This window comes from Hyperoodon ampullatus, assembly GCF_949752795.1.
Source record: "Hyperoodon ampullatus genome assembly, chromosome: 1".
In the NCBI taxonomy this organism is placed as follows: domain Eukaryota; kingdom Metazoa; phylum Chordata; class Mammalia; order Artiodactyla; family Ziphiidae; genus Hyperoodon; species Hyperoodon ampullatus.
In genome coordinates this window covers 52,771,987-52,787,306 of record NC_136914.1, presented here as the reverse complement: position 1 = coordinate 52,787,306, position 15,320 = coordinate 52,771,987, and the positions used below count along the sequence as shown (strand labels likewise).

Here is a 15,320-nt window from a genome sequence, read left to right as displayed (position 1 = left end):
CTTTATGCCAGGTCTGCTTTTGAAGCTGCTGCCAATCTCTCTCTGTGGATGATCCACAATCGCCGTGTAGCAAATTCAAAATGTGGGGTTGTCTTTCCACAGTGGAACGTCCTTATCTTCTGGTACTCCTTACCTCAGCTAATAATATCACCTCTCTTCACAGCCACCCAAGATCAAAATCTTAAAATCATACTTGGTGTATCAGTCAGAGTCCCAGCAGGAAGCAAATTATACACTCAAATTAGGATAGTCTGAGGAGTTTAATGAAAGCATCATTTGCAAAGGTGAGATCAGGTTTAGGGAAACCGCAAGGGAGAGTGTAGTGTCTGGTAGCAGTGGCACTGTTACTATCCCTCACTCAAAGGACGTGGAAAAGAAGTGGTTGCTGGAACCTGGGGAAGACAAAATGGTAGAGAGAGCTTTCCTGAAAGGCCCCATGACTTTGGATTTAGCCAGTCTGAGGCAACCTCAAAGGGGTATAGCTTTGGGAATCAATGCTCTGATCTCTCTCTCCCCCCCATGGCCTGCCCAGGCTGAATGCTTCTGGAATCTGGAGAGCAAGTGAGCCTATTGTAGACCACACAGGTCAGCCTCCCAAGGCAGAGAGCCTGGTGGAGAAAAGTAGAAGTGGATCTGGTATGATAAAAGATGATATCCATCGTATTTACCTTTCCAGGTTTTTCTTTATCAAGTTAAACTCGTCAGCCCCCTCGATTATCCTGCTATAATCGCTCCCCTTTATATGTACACTTATGTTCCCCTAGTTCAGTCTCTCATTGCCTTTGCCTAGACCAGGGTTGGTTATCCACTCTTCCCCTCCCTCATGAAGCCACTGGCGGTCCATAAGTGTGAGCACTTAAGGTGAAACAGTTTGCCTTTGCTAGCCTGTGCATCAGGAATTTGATTTGTCTACCAGGCACTTGCAGAGAGCCCTAATGCTCCGTGGAGCGTGGTGGAGTACAGTACCCCACTGACTGCCCCCTTTGTGCTCCATCCCTTTTAGAGGGGTGCATTAGTCTGTTATCCCATACATTTACTCTTCTGTTACATCAGCCTCAAGTCTTTCGCCAGTGTTTTGGCATCAAAACTTCCTGAAGGAACATAACAGCATAATCTGTGATCTTCTGTGGCAGATGGCCTGGGGTATTACCAGGAAATGTTCTTCCAGAGTCCCCTACCAACAAGTGGTGGTGCTCATGGAGCAGAGATGCCATCACTGCAATATGTAGTGGCCAAATGAAAGCAGTCAGCTTAAAGATGGAGCAGGGTTGTGATTAGTAGAATTCATAAAGCCACAGAGCCTCTGAATTAGGCAGAATTATTGATACTTTAATATAGTCAGGTGCAGTGTGGCTGGTTGATGTGTGTAATTGGCATGAAAATGTTTTTCTTAAGGATCTACTTAATTTCCTCTTTTTCCTCCCCTTGGAAAAAGTAAGAGTTCTAACACTCCCATGAATTGATGTAATGGTAAGATTCTTTAATATCCTCCTGGTTGTTATTGTTATTTAAATAGAGAAGATCAGTAAGTGCCAGGTACCATTAATAGCTTTGGCAACTTCTGTGGTTTATTTAGATAACATTTGAGCAGAATGTTCTTTGATATCCTTCTTAAAAAAATAACAGTATTCTAAATTCTATAGTTAATTAGTATATTCATTCAATATTGAAAAAAATTATTTTGAGTCTCATGTGTGCTTGATACAACGCTGGATGGTAAGGATACAAAGACAAGTAATTCATGGGCCTGGAATATAGAGGAACTTAATATGTATTTGTTGAACAAGTTAGATTTTTTGAGTTTTTAAATGAGATGATTCATTTTGATCCTTCTGCCCTATTCATGCTTACTGTCTACTATAGGATCACACTTTGGTGACTTCATGTGACCTAAGTAAATTGATGGTGGTCTTTGAGGAACTGGCTTTATGGGTGAGAAAAAAACACAATGAGCATTTTAGTTAGGTGACACGTTAGTTTTTATCCATATAAAACACAGTTTAGGATTCTACAATTAGCTGTATTTTTGGAACCATGATTCTTAGTTGTCCTTTTGGCCTGTGACAATTCTGTTAATGTTGGATGTGTTTAGTTTATAAACAACTCTTTACAAGAATCAGGTAACATCCCTACTCTGTTTTCTTTTTCTCTCAGAAATTTTTTTGGTGAATGGTAAAAACTATCAAATTAAAACAAATAATGTATCCAAACATGAGGAAGAAATAGTGGGCCTTTATTCTTTGTCCCATCCTAGTGTTAATAATACTGGGTGACATTTGGCTGGTTCTTGCAGAAACATCAGACCACATCCTGCCATTGAAGCTCATTTGGAAAATGACTTTGCTTGTCAGTGAAAGGGAAACAGATTTTCAAATTCTTGTGTTATTTTGTACCAAGGAAAATAATTTTTAAAGTCAAATTTGTTTTTAATTCAAAACTCACGTTCATATTTTTTTTCTTAAGAATGACAGAGGGATATTAGGTTCTGAACACAGCCCAATCTGTTCAACATTCAACAAAGATTACAAATACTTAAGTTTTTGTGGATGTATAACAAAAAATACAGTCAACCTGAATTGAGCCCGAAGAAAAAAAAAGGTTGGGAGCATTGTTTGGCCAAAGTGTTTTTGACAGTTTTGTTTGTTTGCAAAGTCCCTTTTGCCGTGTGATGGGAGAGGTTTTAATGGCAGTATAGAGGTAGTCTGTGGACAGAAGTCATTTTGACCGTGGTACCTTGTTGGTCAGAAGCACCATAGAAAAGTCACCAGCATTGAAATCTATCCATTAACACAAAATGATCTCCTGCTCTATTTCTAGACTGTCTCATTTATACATATGACTTACCAGTTCTTTTTAAATTTAAAATTTTGTACCTTAATGTAAATTATAAAACCACCTTCCTTTTTTTTTTTTTTTTTGCGGTACGCGGGCCTCTCACTGTTGTGGCCTCTCCCGTTGCGGAGCACAGGCTCCGGACGCGCAGGCTCAGCGGCCATGGCTCACGGGCCCAGCTGCTCCGCGGCGTGTGGGATCCTCCCGGGCCCGGGCACGAACCCATGTCCCCTGCATCGGCAGGCGGACTCTCAACCACTGCGCCACCAGGGAAGCCCCAAACCACCTTCCTTTTAAAGCCCTTTATTGTAATGGTTTTGGGGGGATATATCGAAGAAGACCCTATTAGACGATCAAGAAATTTTGACAGTTGGGTCTTATTCATTAATTTTAGTATTAGGACTTTGAATACCGTCTAGTCCATCGTTGCCTCTTCATTTCTGACAAGCACTCATCTGTGGGCTGCGCGAATGCTTCCCGGAACAGGAACTTCACATCTCCGAAGGCATTCCTGATGGAAACGCAAATCTGCCTTTCCACAGCCTCGTCCTTGGGGTCCGCCGTTGCCCTCGAAGCTACACAGAAAAAGTTTAATCTTTCTTTCCTGTGACAGACTTCACATATTTGAAGGCAGTTTCTCCCTACAACTTCTTTAGGCCCCCTATCATTTTGTATGAGATGTGATTTCTGGACTCCTATTCCACTGGTCATCCTTCTCTGAGTCAGCTCCAGATTTTCAGTTTCTACTTAGAATATAGTGACTAGATTGGGACATAGTATTTCCCAGGTGATTTACTCATTTGCTTCTGGCACTCACGCATTTGGGTCTTTTGTTCCACTGCTCAGTTTGAGGCAGAATAGAGGAAGAGGCCCATGACTGCTAAAGTCTCCTTAGCTTCCCTGTTGAACCACTTGATTAGGCCTACTCCCCTCTGTTCCCTGCTTGGAAAAACAAATTTTTTTTTTCTAGTAGACTTTCACTGGCTCTAAGCCCCTCCTAGATAAATTGCCCAATCCAATTCCCTTCTTTGTTCCCTGAATTTCTCTGACTTCAGAGCTTATGGCATTAAAATCCTGGAGTCTAAATCAGACTTTCCTTTTATTGAATTCTAATTATAGTGGGTATTATTGATTCAAAATACAGTGTATTATGATTTCTGTACTGATATTAATGCTTATTTCTTTTATAGTGCTGTATAGCATTGGCCATGGGGGAGGTGGATCAAATTTTAAAACTTTCATAGTGTTTTGTGCCTTTTCATGACTGCCAAAGACACATATTTGTCTGACACACTTTTTTCATCTAGAATAAATGCGTTTTTACACTGTTGTTTAGCATTTTCCAAGCATGGCGATCATGCGAGGAATTGACATCCTGAATTAATATTTATTGAGAACCCACAGAGTGCCTGCTGCTGTAGTTGTCTCTTTATAACAGCTCCATCCATTGAGAACTGCTCTGCAGGCTCACAGCCTTTCCCCCAGTTAATTTAGGAGCAGCTGCGGTCCTCGCAAAGTGAAAACCAGATATCCTCTGGGGCTTCAGAGGAACCCAATTCATTTTTTTCCCCTGTAAATTAACTAGCTTCTCACTGTTGGTGTCTCAATGATTATGACTCTCTTAATAACTAATACGGTACCATCCTTCATGAAGAGTATGTGTATAATAGATTTATTAGATGGTTATTTGAATTTCCCTTCCCATCCACTTAATTTCTTCTTTGCTTTGATAGTTTAAATATTTAAGCTGGTTGCTTTTTATTAGATTGAGATATTTTGTAATTCTGCAGAGGACAGAAATATTTTTCTCTTCTCCAATTTTATAATTGAAAAATGGTAAACAAAAATAAAAGAGCTCAAAACCATTCCGGTATATAAGAATCTTAGTTGAAACACGCTTTCCTTTTCCCCATTCATGAATGGAGGTAGGAATTATTATATGTCATAGCACATCTGTGTACCACTCCAAAAAAACCAGCAAACTTTTTTATAGTTAGTCCTTGATATATATGAGTTAACTTGTGTTTCATTTAGATTGTGATAGTTTATATTCCTAGGATATTGAAGTGTGAGCCTAGAGACACTTAGCATTTGATTGGATGGACCCATTAGTTATGATGTTTGTCCAAGCTAATAAAGTTGAGGCCTCTGAATCCACAGGATTGGGCATGAAATCTTGTGGGAACAGTTTTCTCATGAAAACTTTGGCACTTCTAATCATTACCAGTAATAGCTAGTAGGGAAGTAGGGACTATGGGTTTCTAATTTGATTTCTTTATTTATATATTGACACATACAAGGGTACTGTTTTGGAGTTTTTGCAAGAGATGAAGTTTGATGAAAAGGGAAGATAAAATAAACTAAAAAATGAAAGGAAATTCATACATGTTTCTTTTGCTAAATGTGTTTGGAAAGGTAGGAAGGACCCAAATAGAGTGATTCTTACTTCTTTAAAGCCAGACGCCACGCTTCTGTACCTGGGTCCTAGAGTATATCTAGTAAGCTTGTATACTCAGTGCTTGACATTTTTCGGGCAGTTCAAATTAAAGTTTAATTTTAGTACAGGGTAAGACCTGAAGAGCCTGCTAAAATAGCACCCCTACCTGTCTTCACTAATTAGAAGATTTAGAGTTGAATACAAAAGTGGCCTGGGAAAAATCAATTTCCTTGACTATGAAGTTCAAACCAGATCCACTATCTTAGAAATGAATGTCTTATAATAAACACTCTCCAGGAGTGATTCCTGATGTACCTGAACCGTACTGTACAATTTAAGGGGAAGAAAGGGGAAATAGTAGTGAGTATAACTGTACAGAACATATCACCCTAGCTGTGATTTTTAATGAGGTTAAGCAATATTATTAACAGAGTATCTTTTTATTCCCCATACATTTCAAGAAATGTAATCTTAAATTATTAGCATTTGACTTTTTAGCTACTGTTATACCTATAGTATAATAGTACCACACTTGACAAGAATGCCATTGCCAAGGGGTTCTACCAAATTTATATATAATATAAATATATTATATATAAATTTGTGAAACTAATAATTAAACTTAAATAAACTATTTTATTTTTTAAATTTATTTATTTAATTAATTTATTTTTGGCTGCATTGGGTCTTCATTGCTGCACGCGGGCTTTCTCTAGTTGCGGCGAGTGGGGGCTACTCTTCGTCTCTGTGCGTGGGCTTCTCATTGTGATTGCAGTGGCTTCTCTTGTTGCGGAGCACGGGCTGTAGGCGCGTGAGCTTCAGTAGTTGTGGCTCACAGGCTCAGTAGTTGTGGTGCACGGGCTTAGTTGCTCCGTGGCGTGTGGGCTCTTCCCGGACCAGGGCTTGAACCCGTGTCCCCTGTGTTGGCAGGCAGGTTCTTAACCACTGTGCCACCAGGGAAGCCCAAACTATCCGTAGTTTCCCGTGGCTGCTGTATCAAATTACCACAAACACGATGGCTTAAAACAGCACATTTACTGTCTTGAGGTCTGGAGGTCAGAAGTCTGAAATATATCTCAACGGGCTAAAATCAAGGTGTTGGCAGGGCTGTGTTCTTTCTGAAGCCTCTGGGGGAGACTGTCTTTCCTTGCCTTTTCCAGCTTCTAGAGGCTGCCCACATTCCTTGGCTCTTGGCCCTATTCCTCCATCTTCAAAGCCAGCAGTGGCCAGTCAAGTCTTTCTCAGGCTGCATCACTCTGACACGGATTCTCCTGCCTCCCCTTTTACTTACAGGGATTCTTGTGATTACACTGGACCTACTGGAATAATCCTGGATGGTTTCCCTAATCGCGAGGTCATCTGATTGATTAGTAGCCTTAATTCTGTCTGCAACTCTGATTCTCCCTAGCCGTGTAACATTACATGTTCACAAGTTCCAGGAATTAGGTATCTTTAGAGGGGCATTACTCTGCCTTCTACATTACCTGACCTAAATTTTAACATGATTATTCTGGGTGATACCTTGGCAGTGTCCTCAAGTTGGTGAGTATAGAGACAGGAAGCAGGAACCATATGAGATAAAGTGGTGGTTTAGATAAGGGTGGGAATAGCAATGGAGGTGATGAGAAGAGACAGGATCCCAGATATGTTTTGAAGGTAATGTGCTGACCTGTTGGATGTAGGATGTGAGAGAAAGAGAAGAGTTGCATGGATAGTCCAAAGTTTTGGGCCTAAGCGATAGGAAAAAAATAATCTGCCATTAATTAAAATGAAGAAAACTACTGAAAGAGCAGGTTTAGGTGCTCGGTTTATGGAAGGCTGAGAATGGCTCCTCTCCTAAGTAAAGAAGCAGCATTTCCCCGGTGCGTGGTAGTGATTCCGGTCAGGCAGATCTGTCCCCTAGAAGGGCCAGAGGTGCGGGCCCTAGGGGCATTTCTACAAAGAAATGGCCAATTGCTACCGTCTACTTCCCTTCTCCTGTTTATGGTGGGGAAAAGAAGGAGGAGCAGTGCCTTTTTAATAACCATTACCCTCTTTAGAAAGAACAACTTGTAGGATATCTGAGCTGTCAACAAGTTGGATCTGCTGAGTAAGGATTGGTAGGGTGATAAAGAAGAGAGAACTTCTTTTTTGCCTTGGCAGTGACCTCTGGTCTTGCAGTGATTCATGACCTACCAGACCAGAGAGGCTGCTGTAACATCTTAATGTACTCCTGAGCCTACTTCAACAATGACCGTCTCTTGCCAGACCATCCTGAGCTGCCCGTGTGAAAATTTACTTGCACAAAACTTAAGAAAATGGGTGTTTCCTCCCGTATTGAGCCCCTGGGAAGCATCCTTTTTCTGCAGGGATTCCAGATACTTCCAACCAAAATGAGCTCTGAGTAGCAGTTTCATATTATTACTGGGTTTTTATTTCTTGTTTCTTGGAATTCAAGATTTCTTTCAGAGACCTCCTGACAGTAGATTATTTAGTTATTCCAGTGGTTTCTGCAGCCAAAGAGGCTTTGTGGAACTTGAAATAACCTGAGTTAATGTATATTAGGAGAGTTTGTGATGTTGCAGGTGCTATGCTAAAAAGCACTTTCATGGCTTATCCTGTGTAATTCTTACAACAGACCGATGAAGTTGTAGGGATTATTTTGGCTACATTTTGCAGTTGGAGTAATTAAAGCTAAGAAAGGACAAGTATTTACAAGTAGGAAATAATGGTACTGGAGTTCCAACCCAGGTAATCTGACTATAGAAACTGTGCTTCTAACTGCTGTACTATATGTTTTCCCCAAATTGATCCCTGCCATATATTTGTGCTTGGTGTTAAATTGCCCCTAAAAGTCCCATAGCTGGCTCTCTGCTCCTCTGTGTGTACGTCTCCAGAAAGCTAAACCAGTCCTCCAAGAGGGAAAGGAACTTCTGGCCAAATGGCCGTCTTTGATCCTGCTGCTAGTACCCAAGGCTCCTGATACCTGGTCACGGTCAAGAATTGAGCACTACCGGGCTTCCCTGATGGTGCAGTGGTTGAATGTCCGCCTGCCGATGCAGGGGACACGGGTTCGTGCCCCGGTCTGGGAAGATCCCACATGCCGCAGAGCGGCTGGGCCCATGAGCCATGGCCACTGAGCCTGTGCATCCGGAGCCTGTGCTCCGCAATGAGAGAGGCCACAACAGTGAGAGGCCCGCATACTGCAAAAAAAAAAAAAAAAAAAAAAGAATTGAGCACTACCATGTCCTTCACGCCCACATCGCCAAGTAATTCCATTCTCCACTTCAGTTTCTATTGAACACCTGATTGCAGTAGTCCTACTACTCTTTCCAAAGTCCCTCTGTCCTGAGAATTGTGCAGCCACTCAGCCCATCACTGATCTCTCTTCACCTAGCAGCACCAGAAAGCTGACTGCTTACTCTGAGATTACGTGATCACTGCTGAATAAATCCTGATTTCGTTTAGGAGCAGCCTTCCTCGTGTATGACTCGACTGTGAACTTCATGAAGACATGGATTGTGTCTGTTTTGTTTACTGTGCTATCCCTAGTGCCAAGCAAAGTATTAGGTACTTACAGTTGGCCCTCCGTTTTCACGGAAGCAAAAGCCGTGAATACAGAGGGCTGAATGTGCTAAGTAAATTTTTGTTGAATGATCAAATTATGCACAACCATGTGTACATACCTTACAGGGAAACTCAGCTGTCTGTGCTCTAGTAATGCTCGTCAGCCATTGTTAGTGCCGCTAGACCCCTCAGAGGAACCGCCAACCAACTAAATGGTCCCGTGTTCCACTACTGACTCAAAAATGGCCATTCTGCACCCACTCCATGGGAAAGGTTTGGGTTTAATGCACTCCCATAAAACCCAGCCCTTGTCCTGACCAGAGGCAGGTACTTAGGAAGTTTAGGTGACCACACTTAAGAAGTGGTGGAGAAAGAGATGCTCCACATACAGGAGATTTTAAGCACTAGCCTAGAGTGAAAAATATTTTCTTTGGCAAAGTTAGAGAAACCATCAGATTTCTGTCTTCCATCGCTTTTTTTTCTCTAAGGTCTTAAGCCCATTCATTGGACTGGAACTGTAACACTTTCCCTGCTTGGTTCTTGGAGTTTTCAGGTTACCCGTGGAATTTATCTTGCTCTGTACTCACAATGCTACCTCCCAAATAATAAACAATTCTGTATTTTTGTGCAGATTTTATAATATGCCTTGAGATTTCATCCTTATTCTGGTCTCCTTTGTATTGCATACAGGAAGAGTGTTTGTACAGTACACTTCAAGGATATATTATCTTTGATTCCCCTCCCCTGCCTACACACACACACACACACACACACACACACACACACACACACTCTCTCTCTCTCTCTTTCTCTCTCTCTCTCTGTCTGTCTGTCTCTCTCTCTCTCTCTCTCTCTGACCTGTTCTGTACAATTAGATTATTTCTGGCCAGGTAAGAAAGTGATGCAAAAGCAATTTTAAAAATAATCTCTCTGCAGTATGACACCTCCTTTAATTTCTTAATGAAGCTGTTAGTATAAACTGTTAGGAAATATAGAATTCTTCATTCACTTCAAACAGAGGCAGATATATATATCCAGTGCCTAATGGTCCCTGGTTTCTTTTTTATTTTCTCAGGCAAGAAAACTGATCAGTGACTTTGCCATTATCTTGTCCATTCTCATCTTTTGTGTAATAGATGCCCTGGTAGGTGTGGATACTCCAAAACTGATTGTGCCAAGTGAGTTCAAGGTAGGTGAACTTGTCTTTTGGTCATTCCTGGAATTCTTCAGTTTTCTTTCCTTTCCCCTATTCTAGTTTGTTGTATTTCTCTTTGAGTTAGTTTTGTACAATTGTCCATTTCTTTATTTTATAAGTGGTCAATTGCTAGGTACGTATATACATTTTGTCTATTTTTTCACTAAAATTAAATGCCTGACTAGGACTAAATGCAAGGTTCACATTATATTGATTTTTATTGGAAATACCTTATGGTAACATTATAAACTCTGCTTTATATTTTTAGAGTATTTAAAAACATCCAGAGTATTTTCAACTGGATATTTCAAGGTTATCAACTTATAACCTTGAACCATATAATAATGCTAGGTTGCAATGTAGCTATCATTCCTGATTTTATGAAGTTGAGATTGAAGCTTATAAAAATTAAGTAAAATACCTAAGGTTACATTACTAATTCAGTGCTCTTTTCCTGCCACCAAACTACCTGCCATATACACACATGTGTATATATAATGTGCACTTTAATTATTACAAAGATATAGGAATTATTCATTTTATAAACCTGTGGGTATGTACAAGCCTAATGGGTAATATTTACATTTCATTCACTCTTAAATATCCCTATCTAATTTTTCACCGCAAGTCTTTCACTTATTTTCTAGAACACTCCTAACCTCTCTCTCCATCACTGAGAACCATATATTTGCTAAGAAAAATTAAACGAACTGCAGTTTTAGCTTAATGACTACCTGATGAGGAAGGGATGTCTGTGTTATAGCAAACAAAATGTTTTTTGCATTTTCTCTGCCATGATAATATTTATTAGCAAAGGTAAGTGCTCATTTATTCAGTCATTAGTTAAGTCAGTATTTATTGAATGCTTGCTTTGAGTCAAGCCCTATACTGGGAATTTGAAATGCATTGAAGAGCAAGACAAAGTTCCTTTCCTTATAAGCTCACAACCTGGTAAAGGTAGTAAAATGTGAATAGATTCAGTTTGGAGATTCAGATGGAGTTATGAGCAAAGTGAGACAGAAATATCTTCAGAGAAGTGAAGCTTTCTTCATAGTAAATGTGGAGAAAATAATTCATAGTTAAGATTCTGTTTTAGTTTATTTATATTATTTAAAATTAGGAAAAGATTAGGAAAATAAGAAAGATCAGGGTATTTAAATAAGCTTAATTATAACATATAAAATATTTGTAGCTTTTTATGTATTATATCATGAAACGATTGCAATTTGGCAGTAGTAGAAACAACTTCTGTATAATTGATAAAACCCATGAACAAAATTCATGGTTGTTTTGTAATTTCTTGCCTACCTCCTTACTGAATATTACATTTGGGTTTTTCTTATGGCTACCCTTAAACTTAAATCACTTTCTTCCATCCTGATTCTTATCTTGGAGCATCCTAAATGTGCAAATTGGCATTTACTTCTTTTCCATCACCAAATATTCTCAGTTTCCTTCGTTTAAAACATTGCCTTAAAAATAACCTCCTTTAGGAAGTTCTTGCTGAATAATCTTTGTACAGGCTATCAGTGAAACTGTTTCTGTTTTTTAACATGTTGGCTCTCCACATATAAAAGTGTGTCTCCCCCACTGATTTTTCACCAAGTAGTATGTATTAATATTGTTTTAAAAAAAATGTTTTCTCTCTACTTAAAGCCAACAAGTCTAAACCGAGGTTGGTTTGTTCCACCATTTGGAGGAAACCCCTGGTGGGTGTACCTTGCAGCTGCTATACCTGCTCTGTTGGTCACCATTCTCATTTTCATGGACCAGCAAATCACAGCTGTGATTGTAAACAGGAAAGAACATAAACTCAAGGTAAATCTTCATAATAATGGTTATCACTGCCTTCTACTGTCTTTTTGGGTGCTTGAAAATATTAAATGCTTCAAAAGCAAGATAGTTTTATGGGAATTACAGCTCATGTTCTTTAAGACTTCGCAGAGTCATAGATCACCCTGTGTGGACACATCTTCTCAATATAATACTTTTGGAAGACCTCATTTAAACCTGAAAAAGTTGTTTCAAATCATATTTTTTTCACCATCTGAGAGATCAATATAAACTGTTTACCACTCAGCCACTGTTATCCTTCATCTGATTTTAATATGGTAACTGTCCTTAATGAAGACAAAGACAAATGCTTTCTCTGAAACTATTGAGATAAACTATTGAGATAAAAATATGAGTTTTCTTCTTTAACCTGTTGACTTGGTGAGTTATATTAATAGATTTTATACTGTTGAACCAACCTTGAAACCTGGCAGATATATAGTTTCTTTCTTACACACAATTGAACTTGGTTTGTTAATATATATATTATAATATGTAATATAATATATATTGCTTATATATGTATATGTACATATATGTGTGTATATATGTATATATGTGTGTGTGTATATATAGGATTTTTACATCTCTGTTTAAGAGTGACATTGGCCTGCATTTTTCCTTTCTTATACTGTCCCTGTCTGGTTTTGGTATCAGAAATATACTATCCTTATAAAATGAGCTGGAGAGTATTTCTGCTTCTATTCCACTCCCATCCCATTCTCTGAAATAGAATATAATAGTCTTTTTATTATGTATAACACGTCAATTATCTTTTCTTTGAGTGATCAGACAAGTTGTTAAACTACCCGGGCCAGGTGGTTTCTGTATGGAACTGTAAAACTGGTGATCAAAATGTTTTAATGGCTATGAGATATTCAGAATTTCTATTTTTCAATTTTAGTAACTTATACTTTTCTAGATTTTCCCTTCTTCTATTTTAAAATTTATTGCAATGTTGTTTATAATATTATCATTTGTCATTTTTGTAATCTGAATCTGTTATTTTTCCCTTTAAAATCTTAATATTATTGATTTGTGCTTCTTATTTTTCTTGATCAATCTAGCCTGAGGTTTGTTAATTTTATTAGTCTTCTTTCAAAGAAGCAATTTTTTACTATATTGATTTTTTATACCATGTCTTTGTTTTTTGCTAATATTTGCTTTGTTTTAAAGCCATGTTATTAAGTACATCTACATTTATAGTTTATCTTTTTAGTGAATTGAATTTTTATGTGACTCTCTTTGTTTCTAGTAATGCTTTTTGCCTTAAAGATTAATTTATTTTGTACTAATAAATCTGTGGTACCTTATGGGTATTCATTCTGTTATTTTCAATATACCTTGTATCTTGTGTCTGTTTGTAGATAACCCACGGTTGGACTTTAAAAAAAATCCATTTTCACAATCTTTACTTTTAAAGTAGTATTTAATCCATTAAAATTGATGGTGATGAGTGATAGATTCGGATTCATCTTTAGCACATTATTTTTGCTTTCTGTTTGTATAACTTTATGTTCTTTCTTTTTTATTCTCATTTTTTGTCCTCTTTTAGGTTGGTACAGTTTTGTTTTTCTTATTTTCTGCTTTCTACATTTTTTTCTGCTAGGGTGGAAGTTACATACTTTACCTTTTAGTGATTATGTTGCATATTTTAATATGCATTTTTAAGTTCCAAAGTTAGTCAGTATTTTTACCCTTCTCCTGAATAATGCTAAGAGCTAAGGAATGCTTTAAGTTTGATATTCCTTCCCATATCATATTCTGTTAATACCCAGAGTTTATTGCTACCTGAATTTTAAAATCCAATTAATTAGACATGGTCAATATTTTTAGAATTACAGATAAGTTTTCTTTTTTTTTGCACTTCAGACCTTCCTTTTCGGAATATTTTTCATTAGACTGAATTATTTCCCTTAAACAGTATTAGTTTACCAGACTTTTGAAATTTTCTCCTGTGAGTGTCTTTGGGAGGTAAACTCTCTCATTTATGTTTGCCTGAAAACGTTTATCTCACCCTCATTCTTGAAAGGTGGTTTCTCTGGATGTATAATTTAGGTTGAAAGCTATTTTTTTCCAGCATTTAGAATCTATTTTCAATTATTTTTGACTTCCATAAAAGTGAACTGTCAGTATAATTCTCATTGCTTTGTAAGTGATCATTCTTTTTTTCTGGATGCTGTAGCATTTTCTTTTTGTCTTTATTTTAGAGTTTTATTATAACTTGTGTAAGCACAGATTTCTTTTTATTATTATTGGATTACTGGACTTCCTGAATCTTCCTGTCTTTTATCAATTATGGAATTTTTAAATTCTTTGACTCTTTCAATCTCTAATACATCCTTCTGGAATTACAAGTAGAATTTTATTGTACATCCCCATCTTGTGCCCCAATTCTACTAAACTGTTTTGTTTTGTTTTCACATTTACTATCTTCAGTATCTGTGCTATATTTTGGATAATTTCTTCAGATCTTTCTACTAATTCTTTCTTCTGTTGGTTCTATTCTACTACCAAACCACTCCATTGAATTTTTCCTTTCAAGAATTATAAATTTTTTTATATTTAGAAGTTCTGTTTTGTTCTTTTCCAAATCTTCTGGTTCAATTTTGATAGTCCCCTTCTTTATTATTCTTCCATATACTCTTTATTACATATATATTTGCTGTCTTTGTGGGTTTGATTCTGAACTTTGTTTTCTCAGCTCTTATCCATACTGTCTTTCTTCCTCATGTATTTAGTGCTTTTCTTTAAAAAAAAAAATGTGAGCTAATAATCTTCCTATGAAATGCTTCAGAGCCTTCCAGAGATTTTATTTGCTTCTGAGAGATATAGGAAAGTCCAGCCAACCTGGGAACACTTTTTTTTAAATTTATTCCCATGAAAAAAATCTTTTATTATGGGAAAGTTGTAAACATACACAAAAGAAGACAGAATAGTATAACTCAGTATTTATTGCCCACCTCTAACAATTAACAACTCCTGTCCAATCTTGTATCATTTAAATTTCCATGATCTTATCCCCTTCCTATAATACTTTGAAGTAAGTGTAGACAGCATTCCATATTATCCATAAATTTTGGACTATGTATTTCTAAAGATAAGATCTCTTTTGAAAAGCATGACCACAATACCATTATCAGTCTAAAAAAAGTTAACAAAATTCCTTAATATCATCAAAAATCCAGTCAATATTTAAATTAGCAAACGTGTCATACATATATTAAACTTTAAAAACATAATTTATTTGTTTAAATCAGGATAAAGTTCAAACATTATCTTAAGTCTTTCATAAACTTTTATTTATTATTTTATTTATTTATCTTTGGCTGCCTTGGGTCTTTGTTGCTATGCACGGGCTTTCTCTAGTTGCGGCGAGCTGAGGCTACTCTTCATTGTGGCGCACGGGCTTCTCATCGCGGTGGCTTCTTTTCTTGCGGAGCACAGGCTCTAGGCGCATGGGCTTCAGTAGTTGTG

At 37.6% G+C, this 15,320-nt stretch overlaps 1 protein-coding gene across 4 annotated transcripts in view; it reads left to right on the top strand.

The window, feature by feature from the left end:
• SLC4A4 (solute carrier family 4 member 4) overlaps positions 1–15,320 on the top strand; it is a gene marked incomplete at both ends in the record, with an annotated part of 298,688 nt that overhangs the window by 251,322 nt on the left and 32,046 nt on the right. For all 4 annotated transcript variants that reach the window (XM_079717224.1, XM_079717222.1, XM_079717223.1 and 1 more), the window contains 2 exons: positions 9,891–10,004; positions 11,667–11,828. In XM_079717224.1, coding sequence (XP_079573350.1) covers positions 9,891–10,004; positions 11,667–11,828 — 276 coding nt within the window. The remainder of the gene's footprint in view (positions 1–9,890; positions 10,005–11,666; positions 11,829–15,320) is intronic.